Below are 25,020 nucleotides of genomic sequence, written 5' to 3' on the forward strand. Positions count from 1 at the left end.
ATGCAGAATATATCCATGGTGGGGGAATTCATACTCTTGGGCTTCACTTGCAACCGTCAACTTGAAATCTTGCTTTTTCTCCTACTGTCCTTCACATATCTTTTGACCATATTGGGGAACACAGTGATTATTGTCATCACGTTGGTGAGTCCACAGCTCTACACTCCGATGTATTTCTTCCTCCGACACTTTGCCATTCTGGAGATTGGGTTCACCACCGCTGTTATTCCCAAAGCTTTGGCCAACATCACTCTCGGTCAAAAGACTATCTCTTTACCTGGTTGCTTCACACAGTTCTTTCTGTACTTTGTCCTGGGGACAACAGAATTCTTTCTCCTGGCAGTAATGTCCATTGACAGATATGTGGCCATTTGCAATCCTCTTCACTACCAAACTATAATGAGTGATAGAATCTGCTCATTGCTGGTGCTTTGCTCTTGGCTTGGGGGTTTGTTTTTCATTATGGGTCCAGCAGTCGCATTATTTCAGATGCCATTCTGTGGCCCAAACACCATCAATCATTTTTTCTGTGACAATGGGCCATTGATCAAACTTGCATGTGTTGACACCAGTGTGCTACAATTAATTGATTTCCTCACTGCTACACTCTCCCTCTTTGGGACTTTGACCATAAACACTGTGTCCTACATCAATATTGCTTCCACTATCATGTGCATCCCATCCACCACAGGGAGGTGGAAGGCCTTCTCCACTTGTGCTTCCCATATCACTGTGGTCTCCATCACTTATGGCAGTTGCATTTTCATGTACATCAAACCAAGTTTAAGTAACAGCAACTTAAACTTCAGCAAGGTTGTCGCTATTCTTAACACTGTCATGTCTCCTCTGCTGAATCCATTCATCTACTGCCTGAGGAACAAACAAGTCCAAGGTGCCTTGAGAGATATGTTCAGACTGTGCATTGTGTTTTGTAAGAACCAAGATGACTGAGGATAGGACTGACATCAGCACAAGCATAATACATACGTAGTGTAATACAATATATATACATAGTATAATAATTGGTATCTATACCAGGCTATACAGATTTCGCAATGCCCCTGTCCCATATGCATTTCAACCTAAACAGTCTTCATCAGTGGGAAAATAAACACAAATTACAGCCCATATAATCAGAAATTGCAAATAATGTCTCATAATTGCAGAGATTCTACAGAAAGCCTGTGAAACAACAATAAACAGGTTTAAATATATCTGAAATAGTAACACTGACACAGTTACTAAAATAGCTCAAAAACAACTAAAAAAAATTAAAAGTATATTTACCAACAGTTTTTAAACTAGTAAGATTGTTGGCTTCTCACCAAGCAATATTTATGGACGTCTGCTGGATAAGGGAGTCTAAACATTTCCTCCTGTACCTAATACATAAAAAGGCAAAACGCCTAATAAAAATTCAAGGGCTATCATCACCATTATCATCATCCCTTATAACAAAAGGAACAACCCACCAGCTAAAAACCCTTAAGACTTTCTTACTCAAGATGGTAGAGTACTTCCATCAATATATACTGAGCAGGACTAGGGATGTACGAAACACTTACCTGGTTTCATCCAGGGACATCTGCGTGGGGGGGGGAGGCGCTCCGTCCCTCCCCCCAAAATCCTCCCCAGCTGGCTCTGCTCTGCAGTGACTCCTATCACGGCAAAAGGCAAGAATGTAATATATATACGTAAATATATATGTAGCCTATCACAGTAGCGGCCGCCATTTCTGTTCCTGCCTATTGCCATGATAGGCTACGTATATATTTAAGTAGCCTATCATGGCCTCTGCAGGGACGCAAATGGCATCCCCACATTAGCCGTGATAGGCCACATAAATACTTATGTAGCCTATCACGGCCATTCGTGGGAAGGCGAATGGCAGCCACAGAGGTGGCAGCCATTTGCAGAGCACTGGATGGCCACAAACAGGTAGGCTCCATTCTGGGCCCATTTCGGGGGGGCAAGGGGGGTTGCTTCATTCCACCACGGATTCCGGGGGGCCAAATGCACTGGAATTCAGCCTCCCTGGAATCCATGGTGGAATTCTCTAACATCCCTAAGCAGGACTGTATCTAGCTCTATTCCAAGAAAGAAGAAGATTTTTAGCACTACATCACACTCCACCATACAGCTTGGATGCTGTGAGTCGCCATCTACTATTGTAATCTGGGTTGCTAAATAATGGCCTTAATCAAGGCTCAGGTGTGTTATCAATTTAGCAAAGGGTGAGTATCCATAATTGTCTAATGCTAAATGTGTTGCTCCCAGAGTCAAGGAACCTAAGAAATTTTAAAGCCACATACATACCAAGAAGCCAATCATCATCATCATCATCATCACCATCATCACCATCATCACCATCATCACCATCATCACCATCATCATCATCATCACCATCACCATCACCATCATCATCATCATCATCACCATCACCATCATCATCATCATCATCATCACCATCATCACCATCATCATCATCACCATCATCCTCATCATTATCACCATCATCACCATCATCATCATCATCATCACCATCATCATCATCATCACCATCATCATCACCATCATCATCATCATCATCATCACCATCATCATCACCATCATCATCATCATCACCATCATCATCATCATCATCACCATCACCATCATCATCATCATCATCATCATCACCATCATCATCATGTTAAAACCCATGTAGGGTACAGACAGAACTGCTTAAAAACATAGTACAAATAAAATTATCCTAAAATCACAGTCAGAAAAACAAACTATATTACTAAGATACAACAAGCAAGTAATAAAATAAAACAGTGGCAAGTATAGGGTGGAACTAATTAGAAAACCAACACAGAGGAAATTATAAATATGACACCCAACTGAATTCCACATTAAGCCCATAAGGCAACATGGTCCTTAAGGTATATATCCAGAAAGTTTCCTTTCTCCTCAGTAGGTGGTGTAGCCTGGATCCACAGCCCCGAACCTTTCCAGTAATTCAGAACCTCAGATCATTTTCATCACGTCTCAGATCCATGAAATGTTTCACCTTTCTGGCTTGTAGTAGTCTTCTGGAGTGGATATGCTCACGAATTCTTATCCTGACAGCTTTAGTAGTCATCCCAACATATATCAGATTGCAAGGACACAGAAGAGCATAAATGACCACTTCGGTGTTACAATTTACAAATTCCTTAATATGGTATCTGTTGCCAGAAGGATTCTTGAATGACTTAAGTTTAATGCAATTGATACTCACTCTGCAGTGGCCGCATGGATAATTTCCAGTAACCTCAACACCACCTTAACTATTTTTTAGTTACTTTGCAGCTATTTTACTAATTGTGTCAGTGTTACTCTTTTAGATATATTTAAACCTGTTTATTGTTGTTTTGGGTGGCTTAGTGGTTAAGACGCTGAACTGCAGACCGGAAGGTCGACAGCAGTTCGAGACCCGACTGCTGCATGACGGAGTGAGCTCCCGTCTTCAGTCCCAGCTTCTGCCAACTTAGCAGTTCAAAAGCAAGAAATTGCAAGTAGATAAATAGGTGCCACCTTGGTGGGAAAGGTAACAGCGTTCTGTGCACCTCGGTGTTCAGTCATGCCGGCCACATGACCACGGAAGCGTCTTCGGACAGCGCTGGCTCTTCGGCTTAGAAATGGAGATCAGCACCACACCCTAGAGTCGGACACGACTGGTTGGGGACACCTTTACCTTTACCTTTTTATTGTTGTTTTACTGGCTTTATGTAGAATCTCTGCACTTAAAACACATTATTTGCAATTGGTGATTGTATGGGCTGTAATTTGTGTTTATTTTCCCACTGATGAAGACCATTTAGGTCAAAATGCGTATGGGACAGGGGCATTGCAAAACTTGTATAGCCTGGTATAGATACCAATTATTATACTATGTATGTAGGGAATACTCGAGGACTGTTAACATCTCTTTTTAACCTTGTTTGTAATATTTTATTAAAACCTCATTTTTAATGGTATATTAGATTTGGAGTTTCCTATGAACTATATTGTTTGGTGGCTTTTATTTGTGGTTTAGGATATTACCCTTTTTCTGTGAGTATCAGCACAAGCAAGAAAATTGAATGCTAACTTTGGAATGAGACATTTACCATTGCCACCCAATAACACTGGATTTCTTTCAAGGACTGAATGTCATGTACAAAAGGATACTACGTGTGAAAAAAATATCTAATACAAATACAAAACCAATCATTTTTACTCTGAAATAATAGGGATGTTAGAGAATTCCGCCACGGATCCCAGGGAGGCCGAATTCCAGTGAATTCACCCCCTCGGAATCCGTGGCAGAATGGAGCAACCCACCCCACCACCCCGTGAAAGCCCCACGAAATGGAGCCTACCTGGCTGCAGCTCTGGCGGTGGCGGTGGTAGTGGCGGCGGCTCTGGCGGCTCCAGCTGCTGCCAGGCTGCGGCCGCAAATGGCGGCTGCTACGTCGGCCACCATTTGCATCCCTGGCAAGTCGTGATAGGCTACATAAGTATCTACATAGCCTATCACGGCTCAGCAAAGGGACTCAAATGGTGGCCGCTATGCCGTCTGCCATTTGTGTCTGCAGACCTGCCGTGTGGATGCACCCGGCTGGTGGCTCCTCAGAGTCGCTGCGGAATGGAGCCGGCTGAGGTAGGATTTCGGGGGGAGGTACGGAGTGCCTCCCCCCCACCGCAAATGTCACCCTTCAAAAAGGTAAGTGACTTTCGTACATCCCTATGAAAGAATAAATACAATTTGCCAACAGATGGGGAGTGTGAGTTGTTAAAAAAATAAATGTGAATATTTATATAAACGTGACTTGTTGAAATCAATGGGAGTTAAGATATTTATTAATTACATACATTCTCTTGATTTCAATGGTCTCCTCTACATTTGACTATCTCTGGATCCAGCCCTCTATTTGCAACATATGCAGAGTGCATCTTATAGAAAAGTGAATATCAGGTATTGAATATTCTGGGTTTGATCCGGACTTTTCCATACTTGACAGTAAACTTGTTTACATCAGTGGGAGTTAAGATATGTATTAATTGCTTACATTGATTTCAGTGGGACTCTTCTAGATATGACTATGTCTGGATCCGGCCCTCTGTGTGGAATGTCAAATACTATTTAATAACAGATAAAATCCTGGCCCTTAGCAAAGGTAGCTGAAGCAGGACGGTCAGCACTGGTCAACTGATTTGCCTGGTGGGGGCCAGTGCCGTGGAGAGTAGAGGACATGGACAAGGGTGAAATTACCAAGGATGAAGACATGAGACAAGATGTCAAGAGCAGGAACAATACATCAGTGTCGACAGTATCAGGCTACATGGGCCAATGGTCTGCTTCAGTAACAAGCAGATCCCTATGTTCCACTAGATTTCACTACTAGTCCTGGGATCTTTAGAGATCCTCTTTTTTTGGGGGGGGGTGTCTTTTTGCGAATACTAATCGGTATGCAGGACTTAGATTGAAAGCAGATTTCAGTTGAAAAACATTCTCTCTTCTGGTGCACAGGAACTATTGCAGTGTCCCCTTGAAAGGGCTGCAGATGCACCTTTGTGCAAATGCATTTTCACTCTTTACGTAGGGATGTACGAAACCCCACTTACCTGGCTCCGCCAGCTGGGGGTGGAGGCGCTCCATCCTTCCCCCTGGAATCCTGGCCAGCCGGCTCAGCTCCGCGGGGATACCGTGTAGCCGCCGGCTGGCTCCGCCAGCAGCCGGACATCCGGCCACTGGCTAGCAGGGACACAAATTGCGGCGGCCGTAGACGCTGCCATTTGTGTCCCTCTATTCAGCCGTGATAGGCTGTGTAAAGACTTACGTAGCCTATCACGTCTGGGTTAAAAAACAAAACAAAAAAACAACACGTACGCAAATGGTGGCGGCTACGGCCGCTGCCATTTGCATTCCCTATTTTTGGTTGTCTTAGTCTACATAAATATCCACGTAGACGAAGATGGCAAAAATAAGGGGGAGCGCAAATAGCGTCCGCTACGCTATTTGCGTTCCCCCTTAGTTTTGCCGTCTTAGTCTACATGAATATTTACATAGACTAAGACAACCAAAAATAGGGAACACAAATGGTGGCGGCCGTAGCCACTGCCATTTGTGTACGTGTGTGTTTTTTTTTAACCCAGACATGATAGGCTACGTAAGTCTTTACATAGCAAATGGCGGTGGCAGAAGCCGGTCGGAAGACCAGCCGCCGCCGCCGAAGCCGCCGCTAGAGCTGCTGCCGTCCAGAACATCCGCCCCAGGTAAGTCTCGTCCCGGGGGGATCCGTGGGGGGGGGGGTGGCAGGCCGTTCTGCCACGGAGTTCGGGGGGCCGAATGCACTGGCATTCGGCCTCACCGAGATCCATGGCAGAATTCTCTGACATCCCTACTCTGTAGCCTTTGGGAGGAAAGGGCTCATTTGGTGTGTGTGCTTGGGAAAGTGCACCTTTTTCTGTGTTCAGTAATGCACACTTTGCCTTTTTAAAACACACGCGCGCGCGCGCACACACACACATGTCCAGACATTGAGGTGGAAATAGATAACCTTGACTGGCTGGACCTCCCAGTAGATGTAGATCTCCCCTGGAGCAATGTATGGTGTTGGTGGTGGTGGTGGAGGAGGAGGAGGCTTGAGATCAAAGGCTGGAACATCGCTGGCTCTCCTACCCCAGTCGGAAATCCATTGGCAATCTGTCAAATCATCCAGACAAGTACCAGTAGACGTAGATCTCCCCTGGAGTAATTTATGGTGCTGGTGGTGACAGAGGAGGAGGAGGAGGAGGATTGAGATCAAAGGCACAGGATGCAGGGAACCAAAGAAAGAAGGTGCAAATGAAACCTCACAAATTATAAGGAATTTTGGCATAGAGTGAAAGGAAGTGGGACAACAGGCAATGAATGGGAAGCAGGAACTTCACACACCAGATCGAGCAAACCACTCAGTTCTTTACCTGCAGGATTCCCATTGTTCTTCCAGTTGACACTTTGCTTCAATCACCATTTCTCTACCCAGGTGATTTCTGGACATTTCTGAAATGGCTGCTTGCCATCATTACCAAGAAGACAGATCTCCAATGTTGATGAGTCTGTCTGAGCTGACAATGCTAGGGGTACTATTTAAAGTCACACCAGTATTATTTGACCTTCCAAAGATAGAAGGTAAGATTTGATTCTCCCTGTTGAATATTTGGCACATGGAATCTGGTCACATATACCAAACCCAATTCATAATCAAGCTTTCAAAGTTTTACGCTGGATAATTTTCAGATACACCAGCATTGACATTTGGATGGCAATCCTGTATTCAGAGAGAGAGAGAGAGAGAGACAGAGAGAGAGAGAAAGAGAGAGAGAGAGATGCATATTCCAGAGAGAGAGAGAGAGAGAGAGATGCATATTCCAGAGAGAGAGGGAGGGAGAGAGAGAGAGAGAGAGAGAGAGAGAGAGAGGCATAAAGTAGTCCTATTGAGATCAATGGGGCAAGTCAGTCAGGAAAAACTTCAGTCCTATTGAGTTCAATGGGTCCACCGCAGGGGAGGGCAACCTGTTTGGACCATGGACACATTTGGCAATTTGAGAAACTGTCGTTGGAATCACTATAAAATGGCTACCATGGGAGACATGGGAAAGGGCAAGTCACCTGGACCAAATAGGCTGCAAGCAAGGCAGAGGTGGGGTCTGAGCCCCAACAGATTAAACAGCTCCTTTAAACCCACAGTTTTCAGCCCCAACAGAAATCTATTTCCAAGTCATCCCAGCTTCCAGTAAGAGAATGTGGTAATTGGGAAAGAAATGGGAGGGGTAAGACACCTGGTGGGTGCCAAGAAAAGTGTTTGGGGAGGTGCATTGGGCCCGACTGGTACCACCGTGCTCACCCCTGGTCTGTTTGAAGGATGACCAGGTCTGGATCCACTCCAATGTCATTGGAAGCAACAGAAAACTGTCATTTGATAAGAACCATTTCTGATGGTTGTAGAAAAGGCTTCCAAAGTTAGCATTTAATGTACATTTTTGTGCTGATGATAATGCTATTTCCAATTGCTTTGCGTTCTGACACAAGCCATCACATTTAATGCAGCTTTCAGGGCACCCTGAACCTGTTGGTTCTTCAGGCAGTATATCAATGGATTTAGAAGTGGAGCTACAATGGTGTTCAGAACAGCTACCATCTTGCTGAAGTCTAACTCGGTGGTGCCTTTCAGTTTGATGTACATGAAAATGCAGCTGCCATATGTGAGTGAGACCACCGTGATTTGAGAAGCACAAGTGGAGAAGGCCTTCTGCCTCCCTGTGTTGGATGGGATGCGCATGATGGTGGAAATGATATGGACATAGGACACAATGTTTACAGCCAAGGTTCCAAGGACACAAATAACAGCAATGAGGAAAACCATGAGTTCTAGGAGACTTGTGTTCATGCATGCAAGTTTGATCACAGAACTGATGTCACAGAAAAAATGGTCTATTGTTTGTGGGCCACAAAATGGCATCTGAAATAATGCAATTTCTAGACCCAGAATTAACAAAAATCCCCCAACCCAAGAGGAAAGAACTAGCAGTGAGCAGGTTCGACCATTCATGATGGCTGAGTAGTGAAGAGGGTTGCAGATGGCCATGTATCTGTCAATGGACATAACCGCCAACAGTATAAATTCCGTTGCTCCCAGGGCAAAGTACAGATACAGCTGCAGGAAGCAACCAGGTAAAGAGATTGTCCTGTAGCTATTGACCATGTTGGCCAAGGCTTTGGGAGTGACAGCACTAGTGAACCCAATCTCCAATATGGCAAAGTGTCGAAGGAAGAAATACATGGGGGTGGAGAGTTGTCGATTCACCAGTGTGATCACAATAATCACTGTATTCTCAAATATGGTCAAAAGGTATGTGATGAACAGGAGGGATGCAAGCAAGACTTCAAGTCGACGGTTGTCTGTAAAACCCCAAAGCAGGAATTCACTCACTGTAGTTCTATTCAGCATTTTTAGCAAATGCCTAAAAATAAAAGGAAGAAAAACACAGGCTGTATTTTTATTAGTCATTCTCAATACATTTCTGCTACTAAACTTTGAATCTCAGCAATTAAATCAATGTCAACTTTGCTATTAAGAACTGGCTTGCAGAATTAAGCCAACGTCTGTCTAGTCCAGTATTCTGTCTCCAATGATGACAAGCCAGATACACATCTCACTTTCAATTCTGGCTGCCCCCTCCCCCACCTGGCTGACAAACGATACTGGTGCTGACTCTGAAGTCCAGGGTTGCATTTGGATTTCATGCAGTGCTGTGTGAACTCACCCACTCCCTGTCATATAACTTCACCACTCTGATTTATGTTTTTTTGGCTTCTCTCAAAATTCCTTATGTGCTTCATTTGAGGAAGAACTTCCAGATTCAGTTCCATTTGGATTTTGACCAAATCCAGTGTGAACTGAGGGATGTGATCACCCCAACTTCCAATATACCTGGATGGGACCTGAGCTAGCCATGACTGGCCAAGAAAGAGATCTGGGGGTTGTTGTGGTGGACAGCTTGAAGAAAATGTCAACCCAGTTGTGTGGCTGCTGTAAAAATGGCCAACTCCATGTTAGTCACAATTAGAAAAAGGAATTGAGAATAGAACTGCCAACATCATACTGTCCTTATACAAATCTATGGTGTGACCACACTTGGAATACTGTGTACAGTCCTGGTCACCACACCAAACAGAAGATATTGTAGAGCTGGAAAAGTTGTAGAAAGGGGCAAGTAAAATGATCCAGGGGCTAGAGCATCTCCCCTATGAGGGAAAATTACAATACCTGGGATTATTTAGCTTGGACAAAAAATAGGGTAAGAGGAGACATGATAGAGGTATACCAAATGATGCATGGTGTGGAGAATGCAGATAGGGAGATTCCCTCTCTCAAAATACTCGAACCCAGGGTCATCCCATGAAGCTGATTGGTAATTCAGGACAGATAAAAGGCAGTACTTCTTCAGACAGTGCATAGTTAAACAATGGAATTTGTATGTAGTGATGGCCACCAATTTGGATGGTTTTAAAAGGGGGTCAGACAAATTCCAGGGAGAGAAGGCTATCAATGGCTAATAGTCTTGATGGCTAAGTGCTACGTCCAGTACCAGAGGCAGTGAGCCTATGTACACCAGTTGCTGGGGAACATGGGTGGAAGGGTGCTGCTTGGCGGTTCCTGGTAGACAGCTGGTTGGCCACTGTGTAGGGATGTACGAAATGTACTTACCTTTCCGATCCGGGGCGTCTGTGGTGGTGGGGAGGCGTGGTGGGGGGAGACATATAAATGTATACGTAGCCTATCACAGCCTCCGCAGGGATGCAAATGGCGGCTCCGTTTCCGCGGGATGGGCGATTCCGCGGGATGGCAGGGAGGATTGCTCCATTCTGCCATGGACTCTAATGAGCCCGGCCTCACTGGAGTCCATAGCGGAATTCTCCAATATCCCTACCACTGTGTGAACAGAATGCTGGACTAGATGGACACTTGGTTTGATACAGCAGGGCTCTTCTTATGTCCTTATCTTCACCTACTGAGAGATTTTAGTCTTTTGTTCCAAACTCCTTTGGCTCCTCTCAAAATGCCTCTAATGCTTTGTCTCTGCTGGAACTGACAAATTCATTTTGAATTTCTCTTTGGATTAACTCTTTGTGTTGACTCTACCTCCCTGCCATGGCCAGTGGCCACTGGTCAACCTTTCCATCACAAATTTCTCTAGATGTACATCTGTGTGATATATCTGCAGGTAACCCACTTCCAAACACACATTGCCCTTCCTGGATCTCACCACCGTGTACACTGAGACAAAATATATTGTGGGGACAATCTCTAAGGGAGGGGTAGACAACACGTGGCAGGCAGAGCACATGCAGTCCCCAATAGCAAAATGCCCGCATCCAGTGGAAGCCCCCCTCTGCCACCAGATGTGCTACTGAAGGTTTGCTGCCAAATGTGGATGGCATGGCAGCTTGAAAAGGCAATTTGGCTTTAAAACAACAGGCACACTCCTCACCCACACCCCTTATTGTAAAGCACAATTGGTCTTTCAGGGCAGTACCACTGCCACACCCCCAAAATTCAGTGGCGATGTCTTTGCTGCCACATTTCAGCAGTGGAAGGTGCTGAAGGATGCAGTTTCCAATGGGCTCCAGGGTGGGGTGGGGTGGGGGGTCATCTCCAAAAACTCTGGAAGCTGCTCACCCCTGCTTTAAGGCCAGGCTCAAGGTTCTAAGGGAAACCTGAAAAAGAAACCAGAGTTCGTTTGTTCTTTCTTTCTTTCTTTCTTTCTTTCTTTCTTTCTTTCTTTCTTTCCATCCCTCTCCCTCTTTTCTCCCTTTTTTTCTTGAAAAACTGCTTTAAGAATTGAAAGTGACCACCAGGAATTTTAGAAGGAGGAATGTCAGGATGTTTGTTTTAAGAAAAGCAATATTGGAGGCCTTGATAAGGAGCAAAAGAGTATGGGGGAGGAGAAGGATGCTTCACCCTTTCTCTTCCTGTCATTTACTGTATCTTGCTCAGAATCAACACACACACCCCATACAGATAAGATTTCCCTCTTTTCAAATGCTTTTCACCTCATATCTTTTCTCCCATCCGCTGGTGGTGGTGGAGGTGGTGGAGGTGGTGGTGTGTGCGTTTGTGTATAGGGTGCGTGTGTTGATTCTAAGCAAGATACAGTAAATGACAGGAAGAGAAAGGGTGAAGCATCCTTCTCCTCCCCCATGCTCTTTTGCTCCTTATGATGGCCTCCGATATTGCTTTTCACTTAAAATGGAAAGAAAAAAAAGAAGACCATTCATGCATCTCACAAATATCATCTCAGTTTGCTGTGACAGGACTGCTTTTGAGTTGTGTTATGGCAGCAGAAGACACAATGCAGACACCAGTATGCAACTTGTAACTGATATTGTACGCCATACTAGTCATTTTCCAGGGTAAAACAAACAAACAAACAAACATAAAACTTCAATTTCCCTCCATTCACCACCCAAGATAAAATTCTTGGAAAAATAATTATCACTCACAATCCACATCAAAGGGAGTACATTCACATTGCTTTTCTGGTCTTCTGCAATGTTGTGTCTATGATTTTATTTCTGCAGATGAAAAGGAAACTCTTAGGAAGTCCAGGACAGAGCCGATAAGGTTACAGAATCAGCTGTGAAGAAGCTGATTTTCTCCAGCTATCCAAGGAAGTTGAAAAACTGGAAGTTTCACTCTCGGCCTTTCCTTTCCTTTCCTTTCCTTTCCTTTCCTTTCCTTTCCTTTCCTTTCCTTTCCTTTCCTTTCCTTTCCTTTCCTTTCCTTTCCTTTCCTTTCCTTTCCTGAGCATGCAGCTTTCTAGATCCTTAATGCCACTTAGCAGGGGTGTGTGTGTGTGTGTGTGTGTGTGAGTTTGGGATGGGATGGGATGGCATGGGATGGGATGCTTACTTGCCTCACAAAGAAGCTGCTATTTCACCACATGCATTTCTCCATCTCTTTGCATCTGGAGTGAACCCTAAGAGGGGCAAGTAACCCCTAATAGGTAACTGTCCCTAACCATACAGAGGAAGAGATATTAGCTCTTTGCTTCCTGATACACAAGGGACATCAGCTCTCCTTCCCTAAGGGAGTTTCTTTTATATGCATCCCATGTGGCTATTTTTCTAGAGTCCAAAAGTAATTGACGCCCCCATGTATGTATTGCGTTTCTATACCTGCCAATAGCTGAACTCTCTGGGAGGATCACAATAGTTCTGTGATGAAAATGTCTCCCATCCCATGTTTGTTTGTTTGTTTGTTTTTACCATTCTCACTCAATGTGATAGAAGGGGCCATAGCTCAGTGTGATAGCACACATGCTTTGCATGCAGAAAGTCCCAGGTCCGATTCCCGGCTTCTCCAGGTAGGGCAAGGAAAGAATCCTGCCTGAAACCCTGGAAAGCATCTTCCAGTCAGTGTCGACAATACTGTGCTAGATGAACCATGGTCTGACTCAGTATAAGGCAGCTTCCTATGTAAGAGAAATTGCTTTTGAAAAGAAATTCAATGGTGAAGAAATTTTGGAGAAATTCTCATGGGTTGGGTCTGGTTTTCTTGGGCTTACCTTACTTAGGAGGTGGCTGAGGACTGAGCACAAGTGTCCTGTTTTTCATTGTCTCTGGCCTCCTGTAGCCTCCTCAGCTTCGTACACTTCAATTAAAGCCCAGTTCAAGGCATCATGAGGTAATTCCTCCCATAGGGCCTTTTTCAGATCAGGATGTACAGGCAGCCTGGGAGGCTTGTTGTGATTAGCCAAGCTCAAAAACACCACAAATGTAAATGATAAAACATTCTGAATAAGGCAGAACAATTTCCTGAAAGTTTTCTCCCCCCTCTTTCATGGTGGGAGAAAACTTTCAGGAAATTGGAGGACAGTTTTTGGCAGAGCACTAACTCCACCTCATCCCTGGAGGTAGACACAACACTGCCCCTACTTGCCATGGATGAAGACTGGGGGCCAGCCAGCCAAGACAGTTGATGTTGTTGCAGTACAACTCCCCACCCCCCAAAAAAAACCCTTAGGAAAAAAGACAGACAGACAGACAGAAGCTGTACTACAAGCCCTGTCAAATTGGGAGGGGGGGGCTGCCTGGGAGATACTGTGGATAATTTCTCCTCTCCCTGGAGAAATGTGCTGAGATTGTCTCCCAAATTTCTCTGCCCACAAGTAAGGTGGAGAATTTCAAGAGGCCATTTGTGCACAGCTCTAGTTCTAAGGATGGACAAACTCACTGCAGTCCGAGCCCAGTGGGCACTCAAGCAGTCGCTGCTGCCCTCCCGTGTGAGCCAGGCTGTGCGAGCCTCTGGAGAGCTCGGGCAAGCTGTCCAGGTGCGTGTCACAGCTGCCCACTCCTCTGAATGAGTCGCCATCTTTTACGCAAGATGGGGCTTTCTTTTCATAGATGTATTGTTGCGCACAATGGCTGCTGGAAAGGGCCATTTCTACAACATGAAGATGCTTTGAATGTTGCAGAACCGGCCCTTTCCGTCCACACTTTGCACAACAATAAATCTACGAAAATATAGCACTCCATATTGTGTCAAAGGAGCTCTGTTTTTGGACTGGGGTGAGGTTGGGGGGGGGGGAAGGATAGCTCCTGTCTCCCTCTCCCATCCAGGAAGAGTGGCTTGACAGGAAGAGGAAGGCGAGAAGATCTTCCCTCTCGCCTTCCTTCTCCCATCAAGCCACTGCCTTTGCGTAGCTGGGATGAGAGGGGGGAAGCAGATCGTTCTGGTCTCCCCCTCCCAATCTAGGCCAGCTATGTGGGGGCAGGAGCTTGACAGGGTGAGGAAGGCAAGAGGGAAGTGCCTCTTGCCTTCCTCCTCTTGTCAAGCTGCTGCCCCCACATAGCTGGCCTGGATTTAGAGAGGGAGACTGGAAAAATCTATGGGCACATAGACTTATACGCAGTGCTATTTTGCTTATAAGTCTATGGGCACATACTGCCGATTGCCATGTTTTTTGAAAACATGGCAATCTGTCCGGAGGCGGACGGGTCTGGGTAAGTAGCAGGCCAGTCACTGAGTGCTGGAGAGCAGTCCAGGGGCAGCCCGGGGACCAGAGATCAGGGGGGAGGGCTCGGGGGTACAGCTTGGGAAGCACGAGCACTGGCGATCCAGCAGTTTTGCAGACCGAAACAGGTGCCCGCACCATCCCTATCTAGTTCATGACACTTATCCTTTGTGAGTTCATTTTTATCTGGAGCATTGGCTGGGATCTTGCACCCACCCCTGGGATAAAGACATGGAACACTTGACCTTAGGGCCACAACTTTATTAAACCTGTGCAACAAGGGTGATCTGCAATGGGTGCTTGTTAATCCAGGAGGCAGGTACTTCTTGCACCAGCCAACTGCATGGGTTGATCCAGACCTGACCCTAGAGGCTTGGGGGGGGGGTTCTGGGGGACATTTTGGGGGTGGCATTTCCTCCTAAATTTTCTGAAAATCCCTTGGTAAAAAAAAATGGATTTAAAAGAAAATCTGTTTCCCTTCATTTTTCTCTGGCTTTCTCTGGTTCCCTCCTCCCAGCCCTTCAAATCTTTACCCATCTCTGACTCTAGGAATGGTGCACCATCTTCCTCTGTCTCCCTGGACACATATTTTCAGAACATAAGAATGTAAGAAGAGCCCTCCTGGATCAGATCAATGGTCCATCTAGTCCAGCATTATGTTCACACAGTGGCCAACCAGCTGTTGACCAGGAACCCACAAGCAGGGCATGAGCGCAACAGCACCCTCCCACCCATGTTCCCCAGCAACTGGTGTACATAGGCTCACTGTCTCTAGTACTGGTAGCACATAGCCATCAGAACTAGTAGCCATTGATCGCCTTTTCCTTCAGGAATTTGTCCGACCTCCTTTTAAAGCCATCCGAATTGGTGGCCATCACTGCATCCTATAGTGATATAGTTATCCTGTGTGCATGACAATCATCCTGTGTGCATGACTGAAACAATTTCCTAAGGGGTTCCTTTTCCTGCCCTGGCATTCCACAGGCTTGAGTGGAATGCCCTTCCAACTTCTTGGTGCTTTCTGCGTCTGTGGAATCCCCTTCCAACTTCTTGGTGCTTCCTGGTGTTCATCAATGACTATGTTTTGCTCCTTCTTCCTGCACTGCTCCGCCCACATGGCCAATTGACCTACTGTACTTAGACCACTCCACCCCATGCTGTTAGCCAGTTCCCTCGGGTTAAGCAGTACAGAGTAGTAGTCTCTAGTAGTAGTCCCAGTCTCTTTACAATAGGCCATGAGGTGTGTGTGTGTGTGGGGAAATCCATCTCCCACAGCCAATTTAGGTGATAAGCAAACAACCACACACACCCCACCTCATGGCCTTTTGTAAAGAGACTGGGAGAGAGATAACTCTTCCTCCTGGTGGACCCCTTCTTTATGTGGGTCCCCCAGAAAAGGACTCTCTGATAGGCTGCCACCAGTCAGGATGAACCTCCTGACACAGGCTAGTCTGCCCAGCTGCTTGGGGAGTTTCTGAGCCTTATTGCCAAGGATCCCTCCCTTCAGGCCAGACCTGGGATGTAAGAAAAATGAAAGGTGCTTTGGACTTGCCTTCCCAAAGCCAGAGAAAGAAAGCTTACCAAAATCTTAAAACACAGCCAGTAGCTTTGTAACCATGCCATCTTCCACATGGGGAAGAGTTCAGTGAGAAAACATTTAAAAACACACACACCACCACCACCACCACCACCAACAACAACAATGCAGCCAAATTTCCAAATATATATAAAAAGGGGAATTTATTCAGGGGACTGGGAAGGGGGGAAGCAGGGAAGGCAATAATCATGCACATAATTCCAAATTAAATCAAAACATAATTCTATTTAATCGCATTACCTACTTGAGTACAGTTAGGGATGGTGGCATGGTTTGGCACCGAATTCCATCTGGGAATCCGATCCAATGTGTTGACAGGTGTGATCCAAGGTGCTGATCCCAACCCCCCAAATGGTTCAGCACCTTGGATAGCATCATTAGGGTTGTGGCTGGTGGTAACTAAAACCCTGAATCGACTCACAGCCCCCCTGGAACTGGAGTTACCATCTGCCAATGCTTGTATTCACTGACCAGCAGCTGCGTTGATGCTTTTGCTTTTCTCTCTCAGACACCTGTTTTTTCTCCCCTTGTTCTCTTTTCCCCCTCTTTGTTTCTCATGCTTTATGAACCTTGCTCTGCTATCATTGTCCTTCTCTCAAAATGATTTGAAAGGAAAGCAAGCAAACAAAAGAAAAAGAAAGCATGGGACTACTGGTCACAGAGAAACCTACCAATTAAAGATGAATGATCTGCATACTTACCTGAGCCATGCAGAGATATCTGTACTGCAAGGGGCTTCCTACAATCAGTGTTGCATGAATGAATGAACTGATGGATAGCCTTGCCTGCTGGCAAAGCTTTCGACTTGATGACAATTCCCCCCACCCTCCTATATCTGTAGTTCAATGAACGATCTTCCCATACAGCACATCAATGAACAGTCCAACTGTACTCTGAGCACCCATCACTGCAAACCAGAAGAGTAATCCCTGTTTCATTTTAAAAGAAAAATCAATTTCTTTTAAAATGATTTAATTGTTTTAACATGGTGGTTTATTCTTTTATCTTTGTTGTTCCCTGCTCCGAAATCTTTTGATGTAGAGCAGTATATAAATATTGCAAATGAAAATAACATAAAATGAAATAAATAATTCCTAAGATGTTCACACACATTGTCCACAGGATCTTTGGGCAGGCAAGCAGATCTTTTATTGATCAGGCAAAATATATGCAGGGATATTTGGGGGGTATTTGGTATGTAGTTTATTCACTCTGGGGGAAACCAACAAACAAACCTATGTCTCTGAGTCCCCTGAGTGCCTCATCAGGAAAGCTAAATTGAGAACTTGCATTGCAACATACAAACCAAATAGGAGACTAATGGTGTGTTTTCCAAATATATCTTCTTTTTCTTCTGAAGTCAGGGAATTTACAGTGCAATCCTATTCATGTCTACCCAGAGGTTAATCCCATTGAGTTCAATGGGGTCTTACTCACAGGTAAGTGTGAATAGGATTGCAGCCTTAATGAATTAATACATAGTAACATTATTCTGCTTTTCTCACACACACACACACACACCGGCCCATGCCAAAGAAAATGACTCACAATTATTATCGAAAATAATTGGAGGGATTCCATCTTTTTGAAGAGGTGGTTAAGAGAATTTTTAGCAAGTAAGCATTTACTATTCACACACAGTACTACCCTATAAGGTGGCTCTGAAGCTCCCTTGAAGAGTCAAACTTGAGGAATAGAAGTCTAAGAGAGAGGAGCGAGAGGGAGTGTAGCTATGTTAATGAATTGTTGGAACTTCAATAGCATAGCTAAATTCAGATCCCTTCTGAGGGACCAACTAGACATGATGTGGTTGATTGGACCTCTCAGTGTATTTTGCTTTTACTAAAAGCAGGGTGATGAACCTCTGATTTGGATAAAGGCGACAGTGCAGGGTGAGGTTAATGCTTTCCTTCTCTGCCATGGCCTTAATACAAATCACACACACAACACACACACACACACACACACACACACACACACACACAGGGTTCCCCCATTCCTAGCTAATAAGCACATACGACGCTCCAACTCTCCATGTATGCATTTCCTTTTTGCTTGTTGTACATCGTACTTGTTATACAAGTTGATATTGGGCTGGATACAGGCTTAGTTATAATTAGAGTAGACCCACTGAAGTCAGTGGGGCTTAAAATAGTTGTTGCCAGCTGAAGTTCCTTAGATTTCAATGGGTCTGCTCTATGTATGAGAAAGTCTGGATCCAACCCATCCCATAGTACTTCTTGTACATTGAAGTGAATTGTAGTCTAGCAAAGTATCTTTTTCTTTTCTTTTTTAGTCTGGGTCTCTGTACTTGCTTACAGACAGCTGCCCAAACTAAAACGTACCTTTGCCCTTATTCAGCCCACAGGAAATAGAGCTGAATCTCTTGATGAATTGTACTTCGGTAATTCCACATTGGTTGCTAGCTTTCAAATTCCTAGCAACATCAGCAAAAACAGACCTTGCAATGGAGATTCAGACATGGGAGATGGACCCTGTGGCAGACCCAGATGCCAACTCTGCCCCATATCTTCTCTGGCAACACTAGTATATGACCTAATAATGCCAGCCACAATATCAGGGGTTCATACACCTGTTCATCTTCCAATGTCATACATGTCATCATTTGCCAGGCATATCCTGCTGCATTCTACATAGGGCAAACAGGCCACTCTCTATGCAGAGGAATAAATGGACAGAAAACTGATAGATGGCAATGTTCAGATACTGAGGAGGAGGGAGGGGAGGACATTTCATCTTCCAAGGACACTTAATGAATGATCTTAAGGTTGCCATTCTTGAACAAAGGAATTTCAAAGACAGCGACCAATGTGAAATTGCTGATGTACAATTCATCAAGATTCAACTCTGTTTCCTGTGGTCTGAATAAGGACAAAGGTGTTAACAATACACTGCATCTGTTAATCAGTTCACCAGTGCAATGATGTCTGTGTTATCCCCCAACTTTGGGAGAATGGCTACTACTGTTAAGATAACCACCGGGCAGTGCTTGCACTTTTTTGGATTTCAGTTCCCTCTGACAATGCAGTTAACATCTCCCACCCACCCTCAAGCTTGTGTAGATAGATCTGCCAATTGGATTGGAGGTGAACACTTCACATATCTGATGAAGCGGAATGTGTCCATGAAAGCTTATGCCAGAATAAGGGTGCAATCCTATGTATATTTAGAAAAAAAAAAAGTCCTACAAGTCCCAGCGTTCCCCAGCCAGCTCCATTTCTGCACATTTTTGTATGCAATGTTGCCTAATTTTGCAAGCTATTTTCAATGCTTTTTAAAACACTATTTTCACTACTGTATGCATTGTGTATGCACTTTTCCTATTATACATATTTTAACAAGTGTTTGGAGAATTCCATTGCAAAATTCAGGAAAAAGTATGGATTTTGAAGAATGATTTGAGTTTTAGTTCATGCATTAGTTTGAAGGTGTGTTATTAGGTATGCCTGCATTAAAATATGAACTGAAAGGGTATCTCCCTAGTTGAGACCATTAGCTGGGCAATCCAATATTTATGAAGTATGGTAGAATAACTTAGAAGGATACACTGATGTATTAGTGAGGTAAGGATGGGGGAAAATTAATTAATTTTGCACTTTCAAATCACTACAAACTGAGGCTCGGTTATCTTTTGAAATCCTCACTTTTCTTAATTTTTTGATTGAATTTTCCAATAGGCATCTGTACAAAAATGCATATATTAGGGAAAATAGGATTTAAAATGCATTATATTAGAAACTGCTTTCAAAAATGCATATATTAGGCAAACATTCATACAAATTCCATGCAAATATGCATAATAACTCTTATGAATTTTCATTTGAATTTTTTTTGAAAAAAAATATTCTAAAAGATCAGGACAAACCAAACTAAGAATGGAGAAATTCTCAAAGTATGAGATGAACCAAATTTAAGACTGGAAAAAAAGAGAAACTGAGAGAAACTGACATTTCCAGATTCATCCACCCCTTGTGTGAGGACATCACATTCAAGGGGACGTAGGGGGTGGGGCAGAGGTATTGTGTGTAGAACATTACCCATTTTATCATCTCTCCTGTGCACGTAAGGGATGAAAAAAAAGCCATTTTAAAATACATTTTTTTAAAAATAAAAAATGTCTTCACCTTGTCCCATCACATGAAGGACAGAAGAAGCTCCCAGTGACTGTAGTAAATATACATTTTTAAAAACTAATAACAAAAATCAAGGTGCGTGGAAAAATGGAGAGCTGTGTTCTTTTGACAAATAATTCAGTTCGCAGAGCATATTTCTCAGATTTGGGGTGATGTTCAGGTGTTACTTTTTGTGGAAAGAAAAAGAAAAATCGGGGTAATAGTGAGGAGGGCAAAGCAAGAGAAGAGACTCATGGCATTCTACACTAGCCTGAAATCCTGCATTTAAAATGGGGCTTTCTGCTTCTGTTTTAAATGCAGGATCACCACTGACTCCCTTTACATGTGCTTCCTCCCCCTGGCCCAGCTCCCTTCTCCCCATATCCGAGTCTTCCATTATCTTTTATTGATTTCGCTCCTCTTCTTGCTGCTTTAACTCTTTTAATGGAGGAAACTGAAGCGGAACACCTACCTGGCTCCGCGCTGGGCAATCCGCGGTGGGGGGGAGGCGCCGTCCCTCCCCCTAGAATCCTCAATGGGGGGGAGGCAATCTGGTCCTCCCACCCCCGGAATCCTGCCCAGCCGGCTCCGCTCTGTGGCCAAGCTGAGGAGCCGCCGGCCAGCTCTGGCCGCCCGCAGCTGGACATCTGGCCGCTGGGCAGCCCTGCAGGGATGCAAATGGTGGCTGTCATAGCCACCGCCATTTGCGTCCCTGTACTGTGCTGTGATAGGCTACGTAAATACTTACGCAGCCTATCATGGCAGGGGGAAAAAAACCCAGCGTACTCAAATGGCGGTAGCCGCCACCATTTGCATATGCTGGGTTTTTTTCCCCCCTGCCATGATAGGCTGCATAAATACTTACGTAGCCTATCATGGCTTCTGCAGGGACACAAATGGCATCCCTGCATTAGCCATGATAGGCTATGTAAGTATTTACATAGCCTATGATGGCTATGAAGAGGAGGAAGTGAATGGCGGCCACAGGACGGCAAAGCAGCGCGAACGGGAGCAGGTAAGTGCTCTGTTTCGCACACCTTTTGTGGGTTGGGGCAGGGGGGGGGCTTCATTCTGTGATGGATTTCGGGGGGCCGAATGCACTGGCATTTGGCCTCACCGAGATCCGTCGCGGAATTCTCTGACATTCCTAGATCTATTTAAAAACAGAAGAAAGGGCATTTAGTACAGGAGAGTCATGGCAGGGTCGTGGTGTCATGTAAAGAGCCCACAAGCTTCCATGAAGGAGCAATCTCAAACGCAGGATAAAAGCTCCATGTAGATGTGATGAAGAACACTGAGTAATCCATACTGGGCTAGAAAGACCGATATCCCCACAAAATTAAAGGATGATTTCTACAAGATGTGTTGAAATGACATACTCCCCAGGTCAAAAAAGATGGACCATGTTTTAATACATGGTGAATGCATTACAAAAATAATGGTTTATTATTGAACATAATCAACTATGTTTAGAATAATGTAAATAAGTTGTTGATTTATTCAAAGGCAAGCCAGATACTGATATTCCCGAATTATCTTCTCCAATCCTTTCAGAGACTTTATTGGGTCACTGACTGTTAAAAGCTATAGCATTTAGAATAATAGAATAGTAGAATAGTAGGGTTGGAAGGGGCCTACAAGGCCATCGAGTCCAACCCCCTATTTCCTAAAGTTCCTAAATTTATATTTTGTCCTGAGAATAGCTTCTCCTCACATCAGGAACTGTTGTTGTGTATGGGAATAAAATATATATTCTAGACAGATAACAAATTCATTAACAGATAGGGGACACCACTGCTTTTCTCCCCTACTTAAACAGAGAACACATGTCAAAATGTGACCATGAGTTGCCATTTTTGCTTCATGATCTCTGAGCATATGAAATAAATATATAAAGTTAATTGACAACAACATCACTTGGCACTTATGTATCTTCTGTTCTGGGGTTCAATTACACATGTATAATATTATTTTACACAGGCTAACTTACATCCTATTGATTTCAGTGGGATGACCCTAAGTATGACCAGGCCTGAACTCAACCCACTATGTTCTGTCTACACTAGCACTCGTATGATGAGGTTTAATCAATTTACTGAGTCAATTATTCATTTTGGGCCATTATGCTCTCACTCACAACCCCCTCTCTTTTTTCACAGATACGTGCACACTCACCTCTCTCACATACATTCTGACTCCATTTGTGCCCTTCCGTGGCCTTTTCCACTTTTTAAAAAATGAACATAAAATCTGTATTAACTGACATATTAGTCAGAGAGCATTGAACTTTTACCTCCAAATATTCAGCCCCTTCAACAGCATTGATGTGTGGCACAGAAGATGAGAAGCGGGCTGAAATGTGTTTTCATTGCCCCAGAACACACTTGTCCTCACCGCTGCATACAAAAACAGAGGGAGGATCTCCATTTGTATAGATGCAATCATGACAGAAAACTCAAGTATTTTCAAGCCAATATCAATGTCAAAAGGCCGCTAACAGCCTACAAATCCCTTCCTTGGCGTCCCTCCAATACTAGAGAGTGGGGGAAAATAAATGCCATATTTAGGGATGTGTGAACACACAACAGCTCAGGTTCTCTGGGCTCCCGCTGAAGCATTGCCCCTTCTTGCGCCCCCCCAAGACCCACGCTCGAGCCCTTACGATCTCAGTGATTCACCCGCACTCTCCATGATGCCATCCGGTGAGCGCCCGCCATTTTGCCACCTTTTTTCTGCATAAAAAAGGGAGTTCTAAAAATGTGCATATTTAAATATGCACAGTTTGGGAGCCGGGGAAGCGTAATAAGTGCAATATTAGTCCAGGAGGGTGTGAGTGGGCGCACGTGAGGACAGGGGCTCAGCGGATGAAGTCCAAGGGTTGTGTGGGGGGGCACGGACACCTGGACCCAGTCGGATGCCCACAACATTCCTACCTATACTACGTCCTTAACAGGAATATGAAATGATCCATAGAACAGCCAATCCACCTTTTCAGTCCTCCATTTTCTATCATTGCTGGCTGTCAGGAAATATCAACTGACAGAGGAAATTGGTTTGTGTTATGGTGATTTTATTACCAGCCTTGAGGTTGTCAAATGAAGGCGGGATATACATCTTCATACCTAAAGTGAGGTCCATCATTCCAGCAGAAATGACACAAACCCCATCCTACAGCCATCTTCACATCCCAATCAACCTGTACAAATGGATCGATGAAGATCCAAGATGTTCTGTCATTCTCATAGTACCATTTTTTGCCTCTTCAGGCAGTCCTTTAAGGCCTCCTTTACCTTTTCATTCCTCAGAGTATAAATGAAAGGGTTCAGTAATGGGGTAACAACTGCTGTGAGTACAGCTACTGACTTCTGGACATCTCGAGAATGTCCCTGGCTGGGCAGTGAGTACATGAAGATTGCACTGCCAAAGAAGATGGAAGCAACTGTGATGTGGGAAGCACAGGTGGAAAAGGTCTTTTGTCGACCCTTGGCGGACTGCATATGCAAGATGGTGGCAATAATGTAGAGATAAGAAACAACAGTGACAAACAAGGAGCTGAGAAGCACCAGTGCAGACAGGATGCCCTCCAGAGCCAGGAGAAGATGCACATCATTGCAAGAAAGCTTCACAATTGGAGCATAGTCACAGAAGAAATGGTCTATGACATTAGAGCCACAGAAGGACAGTTGAGTCATCAAAATCAAGGGGGCAAAGTTATTAATGAATGCACCAATCCAGCATCCCAGCATCAAGTTAGAACAGACACGGCCACTCATGATGATGTTGTAGCGGAGTGGGTGGCAGATGGCAGCATAGCGGTCAAATGCCATAACGGCAATCAGGATGATTTCGCAGGTCCCAAGGAAGAAATAGAAATAACACTGAGTGACACAGGCCAAAAATGAGATGGCTTTGTTCGAAGAGAGCAGGTTCACCAGCATCTTGGGAGTGATGGACATGATGAAAAGGATCTCCAAGAAGGAGAGGTTGCTGAGGAAGAAGTACATGGGGGTTTGGAGGCGTTGGTCCAAGCATACCAGTACGATGATGGTGATGTTCCCAGCTAGCGTTAAGAGAAAAACAACAAGGAGCACCACAAAAATGAAGGTTTCCAAGGGTCTGGGAAACTGAAATCCTATTAAGATGAATTCTGTCACCTGCTCTATGCTGCTTTGATTCCTCAGTCCCATGACCAATTTGCAGTTGTAGAATGATCAAGCAAACAAAACACACACACTTCATAATTCATGCGATTCAAATATGGCCATGTTTTGTCCTTTCCAGTGTTGCAATCAGAGATAAGAACACCCTCATTCCCAAGAGTGCAGAAGAATTCCTCTCCTGAGACCCAACTAGCTCTTCAGGCTTTTAATTGCCTTCAGCAGAGAAGTATAACAGCATTTTGGTTGCCTTCTCCCAAGCATTACACAGAAGTTTAGAACTGATAGTCCAAAGACAGTGTTCCTTCAGGATATGACTCTGCAAATGGCTGGACCCCTGCCACTCCACCCAAGGAAAGTGAATAGCATACCATAATAGACATCATCTTCTTGTTTCTTTATGCAACAAAAGCTTGACGACTATCAACACTTCCATGGACCTATATAAAGAAAGAAAGCTGAGTATGTGTGTATTTGTGTGATACACACTGATGATATGAAGTCCTAAATCACGAGACTTACCTCTAATTAAAGCTCTAAAAAGTGTGCATATGTCAGTGCA

The 25,020-nt window shown here is 44.4% G+C and overlaps 3 protein-coding genes across 3 annotated transcripts; 1 reads left to right on the forward strand and 2 right to left on the reverse strand.

Annotated features, from left to right (window-relative positions):
* LOC146342795 (olfactory receptor 6E1-like) lies at window positions 1-951 on the forward strand. The gene has a single exon (XM_084807994.1). It carries the CDS (start codon window positions 1-3, stop codon window positions 949-951), a length of 951 nt encoding a protein of 316 aa, XP_084664120.1.
* A 7,100-nt stretch (window positions 952-8,051) lies between these two features.
* Window positions 8,052-9,002, reverse strand: LOC146342796 (olfactory receptor 6E1-like). The gene has a single exon (XM_084807995.1). The coding sequence runs from the start codon at window positions 9,000-9,002 to the stop codon at window positions 8,052-8,054; it is 951 nt and encodes a 316-aa protein (XP_084664121.1).
* A 14,538-nt stretch (window positions 9,003-23,540) lies between these two features.
* On the reverse strand, window positions 23,541-24,488 carry LOC146342797 (olfactory receptor 6M1-like). Its single transcript, XM_084807996.1, has one exon. It carries the CDS (start codon window positions 24,486-24,488, stop codon window positions 23,541-23,543), a length of 948 nt encoding a protein of 315 aa, XP_084664122.1.
* Between the last annotated feature and the right edge of the window lie 532 nt (window positions 24,489-25,020).

This window comes from Heloderma suspectum, chromosome 6 (assembly GCF_057233095.1).
Source record: "Heloderma suspectum isolate Gila_16-S chromosome 6, 16-S_ref, whole genome shotgun sequence".
Classification (NCBI taxonomy): Eukaryota; Metazoa; Chordata; class Lepidosauria; order Squamata; family Helodermatidae; genus Heloderma; species Heloderma suspectum.

What these genes read in the sequence shown, in the direction of transcription:
- LOC146342795 (XM_084807994.1), top strand. Translation starts at nt 1, where the DNA reads ATGCAGAATATATCCATGGTGGGGGAATTCATACTCTTGGGCTTCACT.
- LOC146342796 (XM_084807995.1), bottom strand. Translation starts at nt 9,002, where the DNA reads ATGCTGAATAGAACTACAGTGAGTGAATTCCTGCTTTGGGGTTTTACA.
- LOC146342797 (XM_084807996.1), bottom strand. Translation starts at nt 24,488, where the DNA reads ATGGGACTGAGGAATCAAAGCAGCATAGAGCAGGTGACAGAATTCATC.